Source organism: Eumetopias jubatus, unplaced genomic scaffold (assembly GCF_037043125.1).
Source record: "Eumetopias jubatus isolate StellerSeaLion01/CBP00866 unplaced genomic scaffold, mEumJub1_p1.0 scaffold_6, whole genome shotgun sequence".
Taxonomy (NCBI): domain Eukaryota; kingdom Metazoa; phylum Chordata; class Mammalia; order Carnivora; family Otariidae; genus Eumetopias; species Eumetopias jubatus.
This window is the reverse complement of record NW_028274812.1, coordinates 38,599,704-38,623,620: the sequence shown is the minus strand read 5'-3', so window position 1 is coordinate 38,623,620 and position 23,917 is coordinate 38,599,704. Positions and strand designations below refer to the sequence as shown.

Sequence of the window (23,917 nt, the reverse complement as noted above, 5' to 3'; positions counted from 1 at the left end):
ACTCCTTAGTATGAGGGAGGGTTTGGCAAAGTGAAAAGAATGATGACTTTGGAGCCAGACAAACTTATGTTTAAATTGCTTCTTAACACAAGCTTGCTGTGTCACTTTGGGCAAGTTATTTAATCTCTGTGAGTCTTAGTTTTCTTATCTGTAAACTTGTGATTGTAACTACTTTGTAGCATTATTTTGTGGGTAAAAATAAATCATGTCATGCAGCAGTATAACTATTCCAGATGACAGAATTTCAATAAATAAATAGACATGATGTCTAAAATTTTATGACAAAATACTATTTTGTTTTGATATAAATTAAAAGCAAAAGTACTTTTGTTACTTCATATTTACATAGGAAGAACATTACTTACTCTTGACATTAGTGAAAACTGCCCTGCTTTGAGTGGTAAACAGAAGAGCTGTGATTATAATTGCTCCTTGGTTAACCTGTATATTGGAAACTTTGTTGTCAAAAAAGTGGTTTTCTGAAAAAGTAAGTAGTGATTTTGTCAACAGTTTACCAAAAGAAATTCTAACTAATCTTCAAAGTGTAGTCAGTAAATTCATTCATGCTGCGTGAAATAATATACAGGAACACAGAGAAGAGTACTTATCAGTGTTGTTCATAGTGAGACATTTTATTCATTCGCTTTAATCAAACATGGCCAAGAAAGTCAAATTATGCCTGTATGTTCTTAGAGAGCGAAGACCAGAAATACTGTATGAGAATGGGATACCTCACTGTCATTCAAAATAAAGGAAGTCAGATAAAATGTCTTCCATGTCAAGTGGAAGACAGATATTTTCATTGAATGTAAACACACAGTCTCACGTAGTGAAAATACGAAGATGTCTTTTTGATGGTTTCCTAGGTACAGGCCACAGGATCACCATAAGAATATATGTGTAATAGGATCTTTTGTATTGATTATATAATTAACCTCCCTTAGGTTAATAGCAAATGAAGCATATTCTTTATTTAAAATGGTACTTCCTAGCAAATGCTGGTATATAGTTTATTTGCCAGTGTGTTTTTCATTTGATGGAGCATCTATGAGGCTTTGATTTTATAAAAGTGAATGAAGCCATTGGTAAGAACTATTGAAATGCCTGGGAAATTGGTTCAAGGGAAAGCTGAATTTAAGGGCAGCAGTCTGAATGTGTAGATTAGGGGCATTGGCATTGTGAGCCTTCAGGTTTTACTCGGTGCTTCAATCTAGAAGATTTTCATAAGGCCAAAATGATTTCCAGGATGGCCCAGTGTTTCATTCCAGCATAGTGTACAAAAGGCCTTATCATCCATACCATCCATATCTTTCCTCCTTTAATAATATAAGAGTCACATCTTCTTGTAGCATAATCTTGTAGAGGGAGCAATATTTTAAATCTGGACAAATTACAACCTTTTAACTAATTTCCTCAAGCATCATCATTCTTATCCTTTTAAATACTCTCAATATGTCTACTAGTGCTTAATATTACTTTTTCTTATACAGATCCAGTGCCCCACTTGCCAATTCGTCTGGTGTTTTAAGTGCCACTCTCCTTGGCATGAAGGTGTTAACTGCAAGGAGTACAAAAAAGGGGACAAATTGTTGCGTCACTGGGCCAGCGAAATTGAGCATGGACAGAGAAATGCCCAGAAGTGTCCAAAGTGCAAGGTGAGATAACTAACCTTTACAAAAGAAAAGAAATGTGTGCAACTGGATATCATTGAACAGTAATATTTATAATATTGAAATGAATTATGTGCATAACTTTCTTTTTTTAATTTATTTGAGAGAGAGAGCATGTGTGCAAGTTGAGGCAGGGACACAGGGAGAGGGAGAGAGAATCTCAAGTCGACTGCCCACTGAGCGTGGAGCCTGGTCTGGGGCTTGATCTCATGACCCTGAGATCATGACCTGAGCCGAAATCAAGAGTCGGTTGCTTAACCGACTGAGCCACCCAGGCGCCCCAGCATGCATGACTTCCTTAATGCAGGTGTGGAGAAAAAGAATATTTGCTGCTTCATTTTAGAAGAGTAATTATATTACCTAACTAAATGGTAGATTTTATATATAAACAGTGTATATTCTTCTTACTTGCATTATACTTCAAAATATAAGAAGGCTACATATAATTACTGATTTTAAACTTAAAAGAGTTTTTATTTTCCATTTAAAAATGGGGATGTGTGTACAGGGAAAATCCAGCATGGAAATGATATAGAAGTATTATTTCTAATTTGCCACATGCACTATAATCGCTTCTCAATTAGGCAGGCTGTGAATCCTTGCAATCCTTTGTTTTTCTTTCCCTCTTTCATTGCTTATCACTTTAGGATTACAATAAGCTGATCATTTGCTTTTTGTAAATCATAGAAGCTAATAGTTGAAGTCAGGACTTGGGGATTTTATGAATCCCATTTTTCATTTTTCTCTTGATTATCATGCCGGAAATCAAGAGTTAACAGGCATTTGAGCTAAAATTTAGATGTTGAAAGTCAACCATGCAAACAGCCAGGGAAGACTCACCTACAGAGAAATCAGCAAGTAAATCCAGCCAGAAAACTATGGATTTGATACTTACAGGATAGAGATCTGTTGAAATTTGGAGTTTTTTTTTTTTTCTCAAAGCTCACTTTAGAAAACTGTATGTGTGTATATGCAAATGTACACCCTACCGTATACGTTTTCCATTTTTTGCCAAATTAATCTTTAGAAATCATTCTGCAATTCCTTCCTGGAGACTTAGCACCAGATAAATAAAATTTGAGTTCTCAGAAAATGGTTAAAAATCAATCCTTGTAAATCCAACTTGAAGTCGTAAAGTATATTCTGAAGCCTATTAATGAGCATAAATATAATGCACAGGTTCACTGTATTAGGTTCACATACAAATTTATACATATAGTAAGTAAAAGTATTGCCTGAAATAACATGTTGCATTCTTAGCATTTGAAAAAAATTTTGAAATAGTATTGATGACCTGGTTCTCTTAAAAGCGATGTCTAAAGAACTTTGAGCTAAAGCTTTCTTTGTTTTCCCTGTGGAAGACAAATTCATCCACAATTATCCTTTTGATTTCAGGGTTGTTCCAGATCACTGCATCAATTGCTCAGTACATTTATTTTTCATCCATTGAAGAACAATGAGAAAATGAGGCCTTTCCCCCTTGCTCTTGCCTTTCCAGTTTACTCAAAGCTGCTACTCAGTTTCAACTAAATAAAGACCAGTAGGAATTTAGGAGTGCTGTTAAGTCATTCCATTTAGCACTTTATTTGAAAGTATACTTTATATTTCTCTGGAAAGCTGTGAAAACAGTTACCAGTTAGCCTGGCTCCAAGACTGTATGCTGAATGAGCAATGCAGCATTATACATTGGGGAAATTCTGAATGAATGGAGGTAGTACATAAAAACATACATGGGTTACTGTAATCCTTCAATCTAACATAAAATGGATTCTGATATATAGAAAGAAAAAGCAGCCAACTGTAAGGAGTTTTCTGAATGCACTAACAACTTCCCACTGTTTTAACAAATACAGATAAACAGTTAAGAGAAAGCATACATGTCGGTTGCTTTTTGAAGTAATTGCTAAAATGTTGGGGCTTGAAAAGGAATTCACTTTTAAATAGCTGAAAAGAAAGGAGCCAAGGAAACATGGAATCCGTTTACATGACTGGTGTGTAGCAGAGAATCTACCTTCTGGTGAGATTCAGGTCGCATACAATTTATGTCAATTTAAGTCATATTTTAGGGCTTGTTTTGGATACAAATGGTTCAGTTTTCCTTTTCTTTTACACGTATGACTTTATATCTTTGCATTTTCTTAACTGTGATTTTGTTGTTGTTGTTGTTGGATCTTAAAATTACTTTCTCCCATGAAACATTCCTATTCTTGTAACAGAAATCCATGAGGAGATATTCCTCAATGACTTAATGTTTGTTTTATACTCCAAGGCTTTGCTTTCATAAATAATTCTTTAAAATCTATAAATATAACATGTTGGAAAATTAATAAATATGAAACAAGTTAAACTAAATGGCTATGCATGTATAGTAGAAATCAGTGTTGAACTAACAGAAATGAAAATATGTACATTAAATGATTTCTTTTTGATTCCAAAAATAGACTAAAATAAAATTTATAAATATAAAAAATATATATATTCTACATAATGAATTGATGGCGTTCATCTTGAATATATCTTTTTTTCCCGATTTTGGATCTTTTAAAACTTATATTTCTAAAGATAGAATCACTGGGTTAAAGGATATTAATGTTTTAGTATTTGGTAAATTTACTTTCTAAAAGATTGAAACAGTTTATAATACCCCTAGAAAAACTTGAAGACATGTTTCTATGTATTTCTGATTAGCATTTCAAGTATTTTTAAAATGCTATTTTAGTAGTTTAAAAATGTTTTGTTCTTATATTTTGAATCTCCTTGTTTGCTTTTACATCGAATATAAATTCATGTACTTTTTAGTTTGTAATGCCCCTTTTGAGTTTTCTGTGCATATTCTTTGCCCATTTCTATGTATCAGGTCAGGGAGTATTTTTTTGTATCAGATTATATGAACTCTTTGTTTGAAAGTATTAACTTCTTTTCTGGCATTTTTCTCTCCTATCTCCTGTTACTTTCTTTTTATATCAATGATAGTTTGGGTTTTTGTTTTTGTTTTTGTTTTTGTTTTTTTACTTTTTTTTTTTTTAACTGTGTGTATTTTAAAAATTTTTAGTTTGACCAGATATCATTCTTTTTGGGTGGATACACAAACACACATCATATTTGTACACATATTTTATATATTTGCATACCCTTTGTAAATATTTTGTTCCTAAGCTTAGAAAGTTATCTGTCAGCCAGAAGTTTGATAAAACAGCTCATTTTCTTCCTTTTCTTTTAACTACTTAATTTCTAAATAATTTTAACTCTTTAATCTAACCATAACTTATTTTGATGTTTACTATGCATTGAATACCTATTCTAATTTTTTCCAAATTAAGACAATCTAACATAATTGTTTGTTAAATAATTCTCCTCCTACCCATTGATTGTAATTTTTCTTTAAGCATATGTTAAATTAATATATATAAAAGTCTGTCTTCTAAGACAAATACCATATGATTTCACCCCGTATGTAGAATTTAAGAAACAAAACAGATGAACATAGGGGAAAGAAAAAAAGAGAGAGGGAGGCAAACCATAAAACAGACTAACTATAGAGAATAAACTGAGGGGTGATGGAGGAGAGGTAGTGGGGGGGATGGGCTGTAATAAGGAGGACCCTTGTGATCACTGGGTGTTGTGTGTAAGTGATGAATCACTAAATTCTACTCCTGAAACTAATATTACACTATATGTTAACTAACTAGAATTTAAATAAAAACTTGAAACATAAAAAAAAGTCTCTCTTCTAAACTCCGTAATCTTGCTGCTGCTAATTTTTCAAGAAAATTCTGTGATTATATTGGGGAGTATTAAATGATTAGGCTTTTGTCAAAGGTATCCATCCAAACACATTTTGATAACCTATTTTAGTTAGCATTCCAAATGAAACTACTTCACTTATAAATGTCTCCCATAATGAGTTTTTACCATTTGCTCAAGTGGAAAGACCAGTTTAATATATGGTATAATATTATGAAGAGATTTGACTTATGCTGAGAAGTCAAAATTATGATTTATAATTGAATTTTGGCAGATGACAAGAATTAGTATTGAAATATTTTTCTTCCACATGTGATTAAGATGCTTATTCATAGTGGGATTTTTTTTATAGTAAGGTAAAAATATAGAAATGTTTCTGGAAGTTATTTATTTATAAGACATTTTTATAAAAAATTAATAGCAGCATAGCAAGATTAACTTTACCTAGCCATTTTTATTTAAATCTCATTGCTTCTTAATTCATACTATTCTCCACTTATGAGACATTACTTTTTACCTTTTTAAAAAAAGATTTATTTATTTATTTTAAAGAGAGAGTGTGTGTGCGAGTATGCATATGCATGTGTGCCAGGGCAGAAGGAGGGGCAGAGGGAGAGGGAAAGTCAAGCAGACTCCCCGCAGAGTGGGGAGTCCGACCAGGACTGAATCTCACAACCCTGAGCCCATGACCTGAGCCAAAATCAAGAGTCAAACACAACCTACTGAGCCACCCAGGCAGCCCAATGCTATTTTTTATCTTAAATATTAGTGTGTGTGCTGCCAAAGTGAACACTATTTTTTATCTTAAGTTTTTTTTTAAAGATTTTATTTATTTGCGAGAGAGAGAATGAGAGACAGCATGAGAGGGAGGAGGGTCAGAGGGAGAAGCAGACTCCCTGCTGAGCAGGGAGCCCAACGTGGGACTCGATCCCGGGACTCCAGGATCATGACCTGAGCCGAAGGCAGTTGCTTAACCAACTGAGCCACCCAGGCGCCCTATTTTTTATTTTAAAAACATGTTTTCTGTCTTAATAAATTCTTAGCCTACAGAAAATATATGTTAATTTTAAAATGTCTTTCTTGAACATAGTTACTACAAAACTAAGTCTGGTTTATGATAATTTTTAGTTTAAATTTAAAGCAAGCAGGGGACATCAGTTTTGTTGAAGGTATTAAAATATTTGTTCAATTTCATGTAAAAATTCATTTTGAGACTATGTCTTACAGCACAGATTAGACATTAAATTCTGAGTTAATTAAGAAAAAGAATTGCTAATCCAAAGAAAATGAAAAGTGAGATGCATACCTAAAAATTAAGAAACATAAGGTAATACAAAACAATTGAGTAAACACATTTTGTTGGCAATTTCACATATATACTTTAGATTTAAATTGTAATGAGGTTTTTTGGAAACAATATTGAGTCAAATGGTGCTGTTTGTATCGTGGTGAAAACAAAAATTTACCATCTTAACCATTTTTAAGTGCAAATGGTGTTTTATTATGTTTTCTTTTTTTTTTTAAGATTTTATTTATTTATTTGACAGAGAGAGACATAGCGAGAGAGGGAACACAAGCAGGGGGAGTGGGAGAGGGAGAAACAGGCTTCCTGCGGAACAGGGAGCCCAATGTGGGGCTCGATCCCAGGACCCTGGGATCATGACCTGAGCCGAAGGCAGACGCTTAATGACTGAGCCACCCAGGCGCCCCTGAACACATGCTTTTTAAAAAATCTGTTTATTTTAGGAAATTTTAAAATAAATATTTAATTTATTAAAAATTTGTTGTCAAGTGATAGCAAAACCCCAGCTGGATGTTTCTAAAGGCATGAATAATTATAGATTTTAAAAGAAGAATTAGAAATTTCTAATATTGTCTAATATTTTAATAAGCTTCATTTTAGATAAAAACAGTTATGAAGCCTTCAAGAATGTGGATGAAAACTTTGCAAAAATGATTAATGATCTAGTCTTCTGGTTATTCCCAAAAGGTTTAATATTAGTCAATTAATATTGTCTTAACCAGATTTTGATTGTTAGCCATATTGTGTTTTTCCTTTGTGAAGTGTTGACTTGTTAAAACTCCATTTTTCCAAAGGCCAGTTTTCTGCCTTCTGAGTATTTTTTTTTAACAAATGTACTTTCTTTTTCTAAAAAATATTTTATTTATCTATTTGACATAGAGAGACACAGCAAGAGAGGGAACACAAGCAGGGGGAGTGGGAGAGGGAGAAGCAGGTTTCCCACGGAGCAGGGAGCCCGATGCGGGGCTCAATCCCAGGACCCTGAGATCATGACCTGAGCCAAAGGCAGACACTTAAGAGACTGAGCCACCCAGGTGCCCCACAAATGTACTTTTAAAAGAGAGGTGGACACACCTTTAGACCCTTTTACCCAAGAATGTGTGGCAGGCCACTTTAAAGCAAGCAGGAGGTTAAACAGTTGTGTAAAGAAAGCAGTATATATAAAGGAAATGTTATCGCTTCAAAAATATTTCTGAAACAAATATTATACTATGTTGACATTATTACATGTGGATGGTGAATCCATATATGCCTGTTACATTAATAACTTTAATTTTAAAATGTTTGGAATAGTGTGATTCTATGTGAATTGTGAATAGTGAAATCTAACAAGGAAACCGAAGGATGATAACATCATAGCTTTTTGAAGCCATTCAACCATCTCTATTTGCCTGCACGACCTCTAAGGATTTGACTGTTACATATTTTTCCCTTCCTCGGGTAAAAGTTAAGTGTTGCTTAGCATACTGGGCTTTCTAAACCAAAATTCGTGTTAATATTTCTCAAAATGGTCAGCGTTTTTTTTAAGATTTATTTACTTATTCGAGAGGGAGAGAGAGAGAGCGTGGGGGCTAGGGGCCTAGGGAGAATGACAAAGGGAATCCCAAGCACATGGAGAGATAAGTCAAGAGTCGAGAGTTGGAAGCTTATTAACCCACCGAGCAACCCAGAAGCCCCGGTCAGCTACTTTTTAATTTGGAAAATTGAAGAGGAATATCCTCAAACATCCCTCCCCCAAAATTACCTTCTCACTTAATGTCAGATTAGAGAAATATTTAAATAAACATTTGTGTAATGTGGTAACAAATCTAGTCACAAGTGACTAGATTACATGCAGCTGACCACCTTAATTTTCCTCTGGTGTAAATAATCTCACATCTCTGTTTAGGGCACTTTACAAGACATTGAATAAAGATAATTAACTGGGAAATTATATATTTTCATAGGCTAATATGTAATGTGATTCACGATTAATGGGTAAATAAGTCATTTATTTTATTCCAGGGTCAACATACTCCCTATTTCTAGGTGACAGGACAGTCACTTTTCTTTTCTTTTTTTTTTTTTTTGATTTTATTTATTTGAGAGAGAGACAGGAAGAGAGAGAGAGCATGAGCTGGGAGGGTGGGGCGGGCAGAGGGAGAGGGAGAAGCAGGCTCCTAGCTGAGCCGGGAACCCAATCTGGGGCTGGATCCCAGGACCTTGAGATCATGACCTGAGCTGAAGGCAGACACTTAACCCACTAAGCCACCCAGGTGCCTCGGTCACTTTTCTTTTTTTAAAAAGAAATGCCAAACTATTAACAGGGTTTGCTGAATAATATGTACCATCTGTATTTTATTCATAAAAATGCCTTGGTATCAGCACAGTTATTAATTAATAATATTAATTATACTGATATTTACTACATGTCAGTCTCCATTGAATTTTATTTTATTTTATTTTATTATGTTATGTTAATCACTATACATTACATCATTAGTTTTTGATGTAGTGTTCCATGATTCATTGTTTGCGTATAACACCCAGTGCTCCATGCAATACGTGCCCTCTTTAATACCCACCACCAGGCTAACCCATCCCCACACCCCCCTCCCGTCTAGAACCCTCAGTTTGTTTCTCAGAGTCCATAGTCTCTCATGGTCCATCTTGCCCTCCGATTTCCCCCCTTCATCTTTCCCTTCCTACTATCTTTTTTTTTAAACATATAATGTATTATATGTTTCAGAGGTACAAGTCTGTGATTCATCAGTCTTACACAATTCACAGCGCTCCCCAATGTCTATCACCCAGCCACCCCATCCCTCCCACCCTCCACCACTCCAGCAACCCTCAGTTTGTTTCCTGAGATTAAGAATTCCTCATATCAGTGAAATCATATGATACATTATCTTTCTCTGATTGACTTATTTTGCTTAGCATAATACCCTCCAGTTCCATCCACGTTGTTGCAAATGGCAAGATTTCATTCCTTTTGATGGCTGCATAATATTCCACTCTGTGTGTGTGTGTGTGTGTGTGTGTGTGTGTGTGTGTGTGTGTGTGTGTGTGTGTGTATCACATCTTCTTTATCCATTCATCTGTTGATGGACATCTTGGCTCTTTCCATACTTTGGCTATTGTGGACATTGCTGCTATAAACATCAGGGTACACGTACCCCTTCGGATCACTACATTTGTATCTTAAATACAATTTACAATACTATTGTAAATACCCAGGAGTGGCAATTGCTAGGTCATACGGTAGCTCTATTTTCAACTTTTTGAGGAACCTCCATACTGTTTTCCAGAGTGGCTGCACCAGCTTGCATTCCCACCAACAGTGTAGGAGGGTTCCCCTTTCTCCACATCCTCTCCAACATCTGTCGTTTCCTGAACTGTTAATTTTAGCCATTCTGACTGGTGTGAGGTGGTATCTCATTGAGGTTTTGATTTGGATTTCCCTGATGCCAAGGGATGTTGAGCACTTTTTCATGTGTCTGTTGGCCATTTGGATGTCTTCTTTGCAAAAATGTCTGTTCATGTCTTTTGCCCATTTCTTGATTGGATTATTTGTTCTTTGGGTGTTGAGTTTGATAAGTTCTTTATAGATTTTGGATACTAGCCCTTTATCTGATATGTCATTTGCAAATATCTTCTCCCATTCTGTCAGGTTGTCTTTTGGTTTTATTGACTGTTTCCTTTGCTGTGCAAAAGCTTTAAGATACCTAGGAATAAATCTAACCAAAGAGGCAAAGAAGCTGTACTCAGAAAGCTATAAAATACTCATGAAAGAAATTGAGGAAGACACAAAGAAATGGAAAAATGTTCCATGCTCATGGATTGGAAGAAAAATATTGTGAAGATGTCAATGCTACCTAGAGCAATCTACACATTTAATGCAATCCCTATCAAAACACCATCAACTTTTTTCAAAGAAATGGAATAATCCTAAAATTTGTATGGTACCAGAAAAGACCCCGAATAGCCAGAGGAATGTTGAAAAAGAAAACCAAAGCTGGTGGCATCACAATTCCGGACTTCAAGCTCTATTACAAAGCTGTCATCATCAAGATAGTATGGTACTGGCACCAAAACAGACACATATATCAATGGAACGGAATAGAGAGCCCAGAAATGGACCCTCAACTCTACGGTCAACTAATTTTCGACAAAGCAGGAAAGAATGTCCAATGGAAAAAAGACAGTCTCTTCAACAAATGGTGTTGGGAATATTGGACAACCACATGCAGAAGAATGAAACTGGACCATTTCCTTACACCACACACAAAAATAGACTCAAAATGGATGAAAGACCTAAATGTGAGACAGGGGTCCATCAAAATCCTAGAGGATAACAGAGGCAGCAACCTCTTCAACCTCCACTGCAGCAACTTCTTCCTAGAAACATCTCCAAAAGCACGGGAAGCAAGGGCAAAAATGAACTATTGGGACCCCATTGTGGTTTTATACATACATTGTCTCATCAAATCCTCAGATACGATACTCAGATGATTTCAGTGTGCCATCCAGATCTCAATTATTAAGTGCCTTTGTATAAAACTTCAAGGTATTACACAATAATAATAAAATGATAGGCTCAGTAGTATGTAGGTTACATTTGTTGTCTCATTTAAATCTCCAAAGGAAGTAGTGAGGAAGGGGTAATTACCATCATTTCAAGATGTAAAAACTGTTTCAGTGAGGTTAAGTAACTGAACCAAAAAGCAGGCAGGGGAAAGTGAATTATGTTCATTCATAATTTATTGTGAATTTGGAATTAAGGGAATTTACTTGTCATTATATTTCCCTTCAAATATTTTATTCTCTTAAATCCTGTAATAGGATGCTGTAGGCAAGAATGTATTGATTCAGAGAAAGTTATTAATTTGCTCCTGTTCACATAAAATTAGCTCAAAAGCTATGTCCACAGGCTCTAATATCTGAACTGTAGCTATGTGGTCCTGTGGTTGCCGAAGAAAGAATTTGGAGTATTAATGTTGGCTCTCATAGATAATCCTGCAGTTCTCTAGCATTTCACACACCCCTACAAATACATGTGCAGTGGCTTTCAAATTGTGCTCCATTCAAAAATTAAAATATCTTCTTATGGCTCCCGTCTCATGCAGAACAAAAGCTTATAATGACCCTGCAACTTGTCACAGTCTGGACACACTCCTACCCCATTATTCCTTTGACCTTGTCCTTCGTCCTGCTCCTCTCGCCACATTGCCCTCCTCGCTCTCCTCCAAAAGCATCAAGCATGTTCCCCTCTGAGGGTCTCCATACTTGTTCTTCCCTTTGTCTGGAATATTCTTTCCCCAGCTGTCTGCAAGGCCTTTCTCTCCCTCATGTCTTCCAGCAAAATTCAGCTTCTCAGTAACCACCTTCCCCTATTTCAATAGGTAATATGCCCCATAAATGCTTTATATTTTTCTTCATAGTGCCATATTACTTGTCACTGTGTAAAATAGTGGATATAGATCGTTTAATTCTTTGGTTAGAATTATTCCTAGTATCTTATGGTTTTTAGTGCCCTTGTAAATGGAATAGACGCCTTGATTTCTTTTTCTTCTGCCTCATTGTTAGTGTATAGAAATGCAACTGACTTCTGTGCATTGATTTTATATCCTGAGACTTTGCTGAATTCCTGTATCAGTTCTAGCAATTTTTTGGTGGAGTCTTTTGGGCTTTCTACACAGAGTATTGTGTTGTCTGTGAAGAGTGAAATTTTGACTTCTTCTTTGAGGATTTGGATGCCTTTTATTTCTTTTTGTTTTCTGGAATTTAAGAAATAAAACAGGTGAAATAAGAAAAGATGAAAACAGAGAGGGAGGCAAACCATAAGAGACTTGTACTATAGGAAGCAAACTGAGGGTTGCTGGAGGAGAGGTGGGTGGGGGTATGGGATAATTGGGTGATGGGCATTAAGGAGGGCACTTGTGATGAGCACTGATGAATCACTAAATTCTACCTCTGAAACTAACAACACACTATGTGTTAATTAAGTTGAATTTAAATAAAAAAAATTTTAAATAAAATAGTGGATATATTTTGCAGCCGAGATTGAAAATTGTTGAATGAATAAATGCCATTTTTCTTTCCTCCTCATAAGGATTTTTAGTGAGAGTTCATTACGTGCTCTGCAAAACATGGTCCTTTTTCTCTGAAACTCACAGAAGGGGAGACACAGACATCACAATGACAATGATCAAACATTGTCGCACTCCAGTAGGGCTTGGCATAGAGTATTATTAGAAGGTTCATGGTTAAAGGGATATCTCATTCATCTTGAAGAATCGAGGGAGAGTTTTTAAGGATTATTGGATGGATTTGGGCATGATAAAAGGTATCCAGGAGTGAGATTATTACAACTAAAAGTACCAGGGCACAGAGCCAGGAAATGTGTACTCTGTGCAGGAGCCACAAGCACTTTGTGGTTCCCTGAGAGTAAAGTTCACAGAAGGAAGTGGTAAAAGGCGGGGCTGTTGAAGCAAACAGAAGTCTGGGTTTTGCATGCAAAGTTAAGAAACTTGGCTTTAGCCTCCAGTCTGAAAAGTTGTAGGCAGGGGGCTGGTGTCCGATTTATATTTTAGGTTGGTTGCTATTGATTCTATGAGGTTAGTTGTAGACACCTAGAAGGAAGTGATGACAGTATGAGCTAAGTTAGTGGTGAAGAGGCTGGAGAAGAAGAGAAGGATTAGATAAATATCTTTGGCTAAATCTGTCTGACCTTGATGATTATATGTGGATGTGTGATGTAAGAAGAGAATAACCACCAAATATTTAGTTTGGGTGTCTAAATCGATAGTGATACCATAAACTAAGATAAAATAATGAAGCTCAACCTGGTTTTATTTTGTTGTTGTTGGGATAGGGGGCTGTGAAATGATGATTAGCTTGGTTTTGCTTATTTGACTTTGAAATGGCTGTAAGGAGTATGGGTACATATGACCCACAAACACTTGTTACATGAGTCTAAAGCTCAGGAGCCAGGTCCACACTGTAAGTGAAGAAATGAGATCCAGTGGAGGGAAGTTGGAACCATTTGAATATGGAAAAGATCCCCCAAAGAGTATGTGCAAAGTGGTGAGTCATGGGTAGAATTAAGGGATAAGTGAAGAAATGGGAACCTGAGAGAGAAAAGAGAACCTGGAAAAAAGGTGGCATTGAAGGAAGAGTATATCAAAGGTCAGAAGGAAGTAGTGGTCAACCAGTTAAATGCCACTGAGAGATACCATAAGAACTTAAAAGATGTTTATTGGGGCACCTGGATGGCTCAGTCAGTTGGGCAGCAGACTCTTGGTTTCAGCTCAGATCGTGATCTCAGGGTCCTGGGATCAAGCCCCACAGAGCTGGAATCCACACTCAGCAGGGAGTCTCCTTGAGGATTCTCTCTCTTCCTTTGCCCTTCCCCCCCCACACATGCATCTCTCTCTCTCTCTCAAATAAATACATAAATCTTTAAAAAAAAGACATGTTTATTGGACTTGGCCATTAGAGGGACATGGATAATATTCATTTGTTCTTTTCGTAAATATTTATTGAGAACATGCTATGTGACAGGACCTATGCAAGTTCCTTTAAATAAAAGAACAGACAAGATATATGTGATCTAGGGCCCTTTTCGAGCTTATCAACTAGGAGATTAGAGCATTTGAGCAGAGGGATACAGATAATTAAGAGTTTTAAAATGTAGAACGAGAAATGCTATGACATGGCTGGTACAGGTTGCTTCTCATTTCATGGATATGGTGCCATGAAGATGCTGTGCTAGGAATGTACTCCCTACGTCTGAGGACACTTAATTGGTGCACTGCTACTTGTCCTTCATTTCCCAGATCAATGTTGCTTTCTTGGAGAAGCCTCTTCTAACCATCAGACCAGACCAAGCTCCTCCTATTCAGTATTCTCTTCATACCTTGTCCTTTTCCTTCACAGCATTTGCCTTAGCTTATGAGTGATTATTTATCTGTACTATTGATTAATGTCTGTCTACACCTCAGACAACAAACTCCTTAAGCGCAGGAGCCATGTCAGATTCTATCAATGAATAAATAAATACTTATTGAGTAAATGAATGAATGAATGAATGAATGAATCTTTTCTGGAGAAAGACAACTGATCTGGATGTTTCAGTAACATGGGGTTACAGTCAACTGAAGAAGGATTAAGAGGTAAATAAGAAAAGCTGTGAGTATATTCTTTTAAGAACATTGGACTTCTTCTTTGCCGATTCGGATGCCCTTTATTTCTTTTTGTTGTCTGATTGCTGTGGCTAGGACTTCTAGTACTATGTTGAATAGCAGTGGTGATAGTGGACATCCCTGCTGTGCTCCTGACCTTAGGGGGAAAGCTCTCAATTTTTCCCCATTGAGAATGATACTCGCTGTGAGTTTTTCATAGATGGCTTTTATGATATTGAGATATGTACCCTCTATCCCTATACTCTGAAGAGTTTTGATCAAGAAAGGATGCTGTACTTTGTCAAATGCTTTTTCTGCATTTATTGAGAGGATTATGTGGTTCTTTTTCTTTCTTTTATTAATGTATTGTATCACATTGATTGATTTGCAAATGTTGAACCACCTTGCAGCCCAGGAATAAATCCCACTTTGTTGTGGTGAATAATCCTTTTAATGTACTGTTGGATTCTATTGGCTAATATTTTGGTGAGAATTTTTGCATCCATGTTCATCAGGGAAATTGGTCTGTAATTCTCCTTTTTGATGGGGTCTTTGTCTCGTTTTGAGATCAAGGTAATGGTGATCTCATAAAACGAGTTTGGAAGTTTTCCTTCCATTTCTATTTTTTGGAACAGTTTCAGAAGAATAGGTATTAATTCTTCTTTAAATGTTTGGTAGAATTCCCCTGGAAAGCCATCTGGCCCTGGGCTCTTGTTTCTTGGGAGATTTTTGATGACTGCTTCAATTTCCTTGGTGGTCATAGGTCTGTTCAGGTTTTCTATTTCTTCCTGGTTCAGTTTTGGTAGTTGATACATCTCTAGGAATGCATCCATTTTTTCCAGATTATCTAATTTGCTGGCATGTAGTTGCTCATAATATGTTCTTATAATTGTATTTCTTTGGTGTTGGTTGTGATCTCTCCTCTTTCATTCATGATTTTATTTATTTGGATCATTTCTCTTTTCTTTTTGATAAGTCTGGACAGGGGTTTATCAATCTTATTAATTCTTTCAAAGAACCAGCTCCTAGTTTCATTGATCTGTTCTACTGTTCTTTTGGTTTCTATTTCATTGATTTCTGCTCTGATTTTTATTATTTCTCTTCTCCTGCTGGGTTTAGACTTTATTTGCTGTTCTTTCTCCAGCTCCTTTAGGTATAGGGTAAGGTTGTGTATTTGAGACCTTTCTTGTTTCTTGAGAAAGGCTTGTATTGCTATATACTTTCCTCTTAGGACTGCCTTTGCTGCATCCCAAAGATTTTGAACACTTGTGTTTTCATTTTCATTTGTTTCCATGAATTTTTTAAATTCTTCTTTAATTTCCTGGTTGACCCATTCATTCTTTAGTAGGATGCTCTTTAGCCTCCATATATTTGAGTTCTTTCCAACTTTCCTCTTGTGATTGAGTTCTAGTTTCAAAGCATTGTGGTCCGAAAATATGCAGGGAATAATCCCAATATTTTGGTACCAATTGAGAAGTCAAACTCTCACTCTTTGCAGATGATATGATACTGTATGTGGAAAACCCAAAAGACTCCACCCCAAACTGCTAGAACTCATACAAGAATTCAGTAAAGTGGCAGGATATAAAATCAATGCACAGAAAGCAGTGACATTCCTATACACCAACAACAAGACAGAAGAAAGAGAAATTAAGGAGTCGATCCCATTTACAATTGCACCCAAAACCATAAGATACCTAGGAATAAATCTAACCAAAGAGGCAAAGAAGCTGTACTCAGAAAACTATAAAATACTCATGAAAGAAATTGAGGAAAACACAAAGAAATGGAAAAACTTTCCATGCTCATGGATTGGAAGAACAAATATTGTGAAGATGTCAATACTACCTAGAGCAATCTACACATTTAATGCAATCCCTATCAAAATACCATCCACTTTTTTCAAAGAAATGGAACAAATAATCCTAAAATTTGTATGGAACCAGAAAAGACCCAAATAGCCAGAGAAATGTTGAAAAAGAAATGTGGCATCACAATTCCAGACCTCAAGCTCTATTACAAAGCTATCATCATCAAGACAGTTTGGTACTGGCACATAAACAGACACATAGATCAATGGAACAGAATAGAGAGCCCAGACATGGACCCTCAACTCTATGGTCAACTAAAATTCGACAAAGCAGGAAAGAATGTCCAGTGGAAAAATGACAGTCTCTTCAACAAATGGTGTTGGGAAAATTGGACAACCACATGCAGAAGAATGAAACTGGACCATTTCCTTACACCACACACAAAAAATAGACTCAAAATGGATGAAAGACCTAAATGTGAGACAGGGATCCATCAAAATCCTAGAGGATAACAGAGGCAGCAACCTCTTCGACCTCCTCCGCAGCAACTTCTTCCTAGAAACATCGCCAAAGGCAAGGGAAGCAAGGGCAAAAATGAACTATTGGGACTTCATCAAGATAAAAAGCTTTTGCACAGCAAAAGAAACGGTCCACAAAACCAAAAGACAACCCAACAGAATGGGAGAAGATATTTGCAAATGATATATCAGATAAAGGGCTAGTATCCAAAATCTATAAAGAACTTATCAAACTCAACACCCAAAGAACAAATAATCCAATCAAGAAATGGGCAAAAGACATGAACAGACATTTTTGCAAAGAAGACATCCAAATGGCCAACAGACACATGAAAAAGTGCTCAACATCCCTTGGCATCAGGGAAATCCAAATCAAAACCTCAATGAGATACCACCTCACACCAGTCAGAATGGCTAAAATTAACAGTTCAGGAAACGACAGATGTTGGAGAGGATGTGGAGAAAGGGGAACCCTCCTACACTGTTGGTGGGAATGCAAGCTGGTGCAGCCACTCTGGAAAACAGTATGGAGGTTCCTCAAAAAGTTGAAAATAGAGCTACCGTATGACCCAGCAATTGCCACTCCTGGGTATTTACCCCAAAGATACAAATGTAGTGATCCAAAGAGGTACGTGCACCCTGATGTTTATAGCAGCAATGTCCACAATAGCCAAAGTGTGGAAAGAGCCAAGATGTCCATTGACAGATGAATGGTTAAAGACACACACATGCGCGCACACACGCGTGCGCGCACACACACACACACACACACACTGGAATACAAAAGGAATAAAATCTTGCCATTTGCAACGACGTGGATGGAACTGGAGGGTATTATGCCGAGCAAAATAAGTCAATCAGAGAAAGACATGTATCATATGATCTCACTGATATGAGGAATTCTTTTTTTTTTTTTTGATATGAGGAATTCTTAATCTCAGGAAATGAACTGAGGGTTGCTGGAGTGGTGGAGGGTGGGAGGAATGGGGTGGCTGGGTGATAGACATTGAGGAGGGTATGTGCTATGGTGAGCGCTGTGAATTGTGTAAGACTGTTGAATCACAGAGCTGTACCTCTGAAACAAATAATACATTATATGTTAAAAAAAAGAAGAAGAAGATTGTAGGAAGGGTAAAATGAAGAGGCGGAAATCAGAGGGGGAGGCGAACCATGAGAGACTATGGACTCTGAGAAACAAACTGAGGGTTCTAGAGGGGAGGGGGGTGGGGGGATGGGTTAGTCTGGTGATGGGTATTAAAGAGGGCATGTATTGCATGGAGCACTGGGTGTTATACGCAAACAATGAATCATGGAACACTACATCAAAAACTAACGATGTAATGTATGGTGATTAACAGAACATAATGAAATTTTTAAAATAATAATTAAAAAATTAAAAAAAATAAGAACCTTGGAAAGATGGAAGGGTGAGGGTAATCACTGGTCAGAAGGTCGTGCAGAATTACAAGAAGGATTTATCAGATTGGGGAGACACCTGAGATATTGGCAGGCTAAGGGGATACTGTCACAGAGAGGAAGGGATGAAGATGAATGTGAAGGAAGGGAGAAAGAGGGCAGAATTGGCATCTGAAGATTTTTGAGAACATCAGCATGGGGTCAAGGGAAGTATGGGGAAGAAGAAGAAAGAAAATTAGGGGCTAATCTAGAGGTACAGTTCTCCTCTGGGGAATAAGCATTGGACAGTACTCTACACTCTTCTTCAAAGACTTTGTCAGGCACCTGGGTGGCTCTGTTGGTTAAGTATCTGCCTTTGGCTCAGGTCATGATCCTAGGACCCTGGGATTGAGTACTGTCGGGGCTCCCTGCTCAGCGGGAGTCTGCTTCTCCGTCTCCCTCTGTCCCTCCCCGTGCTCCCTTCCCCCGGCTCATTCTCTCTCTCTCTCTCTCTCAAATAAATAAATAAAATCTTTTTTAAAAAAAGACTTTGTCATCATGAGTAAGTCACAAGATTTAACTTGAAATATATATGAAATTCTCTATAACAAAGAAAACCAGTGCATTGGAAGACAACTAAAGTTATCAGAGTATTGGCTTCAAGAAGCTAACACAGCAGGAGACACCAAATAATTTTGCAGTTGACATCTTATTTGTTTTTGCAATGTAGTCTACTATCATAGAGGTGACCACTCATTTCACTTATGTATCCCCTTCCTTTCTTCTCCTTCCAATTTTTGATATTACTTTAGTTCTTCTTTTGATTATCTTTTACCTTTAAATAATGTACTCAAACATCTGTTCAATATTCTAACAACTTTAGATGATATATGAGGATCTAGCCCTCCTATAGTTCTTTCTTCTTCTTCCTTATTTCCCATTCTCTATAAGCTGTAACTTTGTTTTTATATTGTTAAATTTAATAACATTCACATTCTATTCTAATATAACATTTAATACTTCTGGTTTTTTTTTTTCTAAAGGATGATTCTAACATTTAAAACCAATGTGTGTTTCCACAATCAAGAACATATAATTATGGAATTAGGATTACATTATCTTTTCTGTGAATTCACAACTTCTAGGAAAAATGCCTCTAGTGTCCTTGCTCACTATCAATCACTCAATTGTGCCATATTTTGTTACACCTCATATTTGGAACTTACATGCCATTTGTTTTGTTTTTCCTGGAAGTTCTCATTGTTTTTCTTTTTCCTCTATTGAGAGTAGAAATGCCCACTTTAATTACCATGTTTTTTAATATTTACTCCTCAGGAATTTTAGTGCTTGGTATATATTCCGTTGTTATTTTTTGGAGATGTTCTTTAAACCACCTGACTTTCTATTTTAAATTAGACTGATTGCTTTCCAGCTTTATCTCTGAGACTTCTTGCAACATATTTTGTAGGTTCTTAAATGACCTTTCTTGAATTTCACCTTCATTCACTTACTAAAGTCCTTCCTTAAGTGGTTGCCCTAGAGAAGGTACAGAGGAGTCTTAGCATCTCTGGAAATGTTTTATTTCTGCCCTCATATATTATTTATTTTATAGTTGGACAAGAATTATAGGTTCATAATATTTTTATCAGATCTTTGAAGGTTTGTGTATATGTTTGCTTTTTTAAAAAAGATTTTTTTATTTATTCATTAGTCAGAGAGAGAGAGCACACAAGCAGGGCAGAGGCAGGAAGAGGGAGAGAGAGAAGCAGGCTACCCGCTGAGCAAGGAGCCCGATATGGGACTTGATCCCAGAACCCATGAGATCACAACCTGAGCCTAAACCAAGAGTCGGACGCTCAACAGACTAAGCCGCCCAGGCACCAAAGGGATGTGTACTGATTTAATTATAAAATAGTTAGATATTTAGCAGTTCATTTATTGTCATTCTTCCACCTTATGATTGAGTAGAATCTATATGAAAATTAATGGCTGGATTCTACTTCTATTTTTTAGATACTTTGTGGGCATTTTAGTAAACAAAATGTAAACAACTTGAGGATGGCAGATACTAAAATATATACATGTATGGTTTTTATAATTAATACCTTATTATAGGTGTTAATATATTAGCCCTATGAGGAATGTCATAGACTCAAAAAAGGTCCATGTTGTCATTTCTGACCAACTATAAAGTGGATTTACTATCAAGCTCTTTTTATTTTTTTTTTAATATTTTTTATTTATTTGAGAGAAAGAGCATGAGTGGGGAAGGTTCAGGGAGGGGCAGAGGGAGAAGGAGAAGGAGACTCCCCACTGAGCGGGAAGCCCAGCTATGCTGGGCTCAAGATTCCAGGATCCTGAGATTATGACCTGAGCAAAAGGCAGACGCTTAACCGACTGAGCCAGCCATGCACCCCTCAAGCTCTTTTTAAAGAAATATCTAGTATATTCTGAACATTTCATTTCATGACTTACAAGTTTAGAGAGGTCTAAGCAACATTTAGTGTTTAAATATTCAACTTTTTAAGTATCAGTCACTCTTATTTATTATAGATGGAGAGAAGAAACCCTGTGAGTAACAACAAATCAAATGAGAGTTGTGGTTTATGAGTAGTCAATTTGATCTAATAGATTAGGAGTTTCTTGTCTGTCATACTTTGTCTCCATCTCTTAAGTAAAACCAGAATTTTGATGTTCAATTAGTGTTTTGTAGCAGAGATAAAATGATGAATATTTTGAAGCTATAATACTGAGTAAAAACAGCTTCATTGAGAAATAAAATGTACTTTATGTAAATATAATCTAAAGCATGTTTTCAGGCTTTATGTTCTAAAAACAAAGATGGCATTGTCAAAAGGTGACCTTTAACAATATACTTAGGGCACTCATTTAGCACATGAAATTTATTATCCCCTGGGTGTTAGGAGTTCAAAATTACAACTTGCTTAGCACATGTGAAAAGTAATGTCTCCTGTTGCATAGTAATTCACATTGTGTCAGTTCATTTCTCTGTAATTATCAAATTGTGAAATATAAATAATCAAGAGATAGTTACAATAGTATAAAAGGAAGCACTGTGTACTTGAAGGCTGATAAATTATGAAACCACTTTTTCATAATTAAATCATTGCCTGTTTTGTGTAAGATATTCAAATTAATCTTTAGAACCATATAATCCTGCAATGTACAAGGTTACTATAGAGTTTAAAATTTTATCACTCCCTGTGCGGAAAGATTATTGGACTAACAATATTTTAGTTGCCTGCTCTGTTCAGAATATTATTTTAGCAATAAGGAAAGGGGTGCCTGGTCTTGATCTTGGGCTTGTAAGTTTGAGCCCAATGTTGGGTGTAGAGATTACTTAACAATATAATCTTTAAAAAGGGAGAGAGAGAAGGGAAGACTGTTCAAAGAGACTAGAAATTATAGTCTTTACTATTTGAATGAAATAATAAATATGCCACATGAAGATTTTAGAACCCAATGAAGCAATGTTACAAGCAGATATAAAATGGCAGTGACAACTGTATGTGAAATTTTGAGCCAAGTGAATGTCAGTGACAAGCTTAACTTATTAATAAATGTCTCCTGTCAGAAAAAGCTTGGATATTGTGTTACAGGAAGAATGTAAATTGGTCCAGAGAGCAGCTAAAACAAGTGGAAAACTTCAAGATATGCCTTGTGTGTAAGAGCACACACGTTTGTTTGACTAACACAAAGGTTGTGCTGTCAGTTAGCAAAGGACACTATTGACCCTCTGTTTTTATCTTTAAGTTTATAATGAGAGGCTGCTTAGCATAACAAAGAAACAGACATGAATCAAAATCCTTTCTCCATTCACTCAAGCAGATTACTTTTCTGATCTCAGGTTATGAATAAGAATGCCAGTCTTATGGTGCGGTTATGAGGCTTAAAGTTTCTAATCTATGTACAGTGTTTGGCACATAATGGGCTCTAAACAAATATTAGTCCTTTTCCCTTTATAGGTCACATACAGCACAATGCTATGTGACCAAGAAATTTGTTGAGTAAACAGTGAAGTAACCTTTATTTTGGGTGCTCAGCAGTTGTCTTTGAACATGGTTTCTCCTAGTGCTCAGGGGTTTAAAGAAGGATCACAAATAGTTCAAGGGTCCACTAGAAACTTTGACCTCTATTATTCCTGAATGCCATGACTATGAAATGGTTGTGGTGACAGGAATCGTTCTTCAGAATCGTTCACAGAAACAGGCACAAGAGGGGAAGTACTGGACTAGGCGAGAAATTCTCAGGAAGCTAACGGGCTTAAGCCTTAGAGACCCTCACCTGTACAAGTCCCTTCTTAAGCCTCGCATCTAACTTGAGCAGTTGGCTCTTGAACAATATAGGTTTGAACTGTGCAGATTCACCATAAATATATTTTCTCTTCCTTATGATTTTCTTTTTTTTTTATTTTTTAAAGATTTTATTTATTTATTTGAGAGAGAGAGACAGAGATAGTGACAGAGATAGCGAGAGAGTGCACAAGCGGGGAGGAGAGAGAAGCAGGCTCCCCGCTGAGCAGGGAGCCCGACCTGGGGCTCGATCCCAGGACCCTGGGATCATGACCTGAGCCGAAGGCAGACGCTTAACTGACTGAGCCACCCAGGCGCCCCCTTCCTTATGATTTTCTTAATAACATTTTCTTTTCACTAACTTACTATATTATAAGAATATAGCATATAATACATAAAATATACAAAATATGTGTTAATCGACTACTTATGTTATTGGTAAGGCTTTTGATCAATAGTAGGCTATTAGTAAATTTGGGGGGAGTCAGAAGTTATAGGCAGAGTTTTTACTGCAAGGGGGTCAGTGCCCTAACCCTCATGTTGTTCAAGGGTCAACTGTATTTGTAATTAACATTCTTCTCCTTTAGGAGGGTCCCTCAAATTAGATAATCTTCAGGTCCCACAGAATCTGGATTCACTCTTACTGGACTGTCAAGTAAAAGAAAAAAAATAATATAATTTAAAAAAATGAAGTGGCCAATAGCAGGAAAAGCAAGTTTTGCTTCTATTGACCAATAAGGATTTTTCAATAACCCTGGACCAGAGATGCTAATATGCACCTGACTACAAACTAGTCCTTGCCTATCTAGGAAGGTACTCTCCAGTTTAGCATCAACCTAAAATTACCTATATGAAAACATAAGAATGGGGACTACCCAGCAATCAGAGGGTGTGCAGTTACATTGATCAGGCATTTGATTTCTCACATTTTTAGGTGGGTAAAGGGGAAGGGATGGATGGAATCAATATTATATTGATCTGACTCAGTAAGTGCCAAA

The 23,917-nt window shown here is 36.5% G+C and overlaps 1 protein-coding gene across 2 annotated transcripts in view; it reads left to right on the top strand.

Moving 5' to 3' along the window:
• The window catches only part of RNF217 (ring finger protein 217), a 142,528-nt gene that overhangs the window by 99,193 nt on the left and 19,418 nt on the right, over positions 1-23,917 (top strand). The window contains exons 3-4 of one of the 2 annotated variants that reach the window (XM_028117055.2): positions 1,491-1,655; positions 3,066-3,831. In XM_028117055.2, coding sequence (XP_027972856.1) covers positions 1,491-1,655; positions 3,066-3,200 — 300 coding nt within the window. In that variant the 3' untranslated portion in view covers positions 3,201-3,831. Of the gene's footprint in view, positions 1-1,490; positions 1,656-3,065; positions 3,832-23,917 lie in introns of those variants that run through there. The other variant, XM_028117053.2, reaches the window with a different exon arrangement.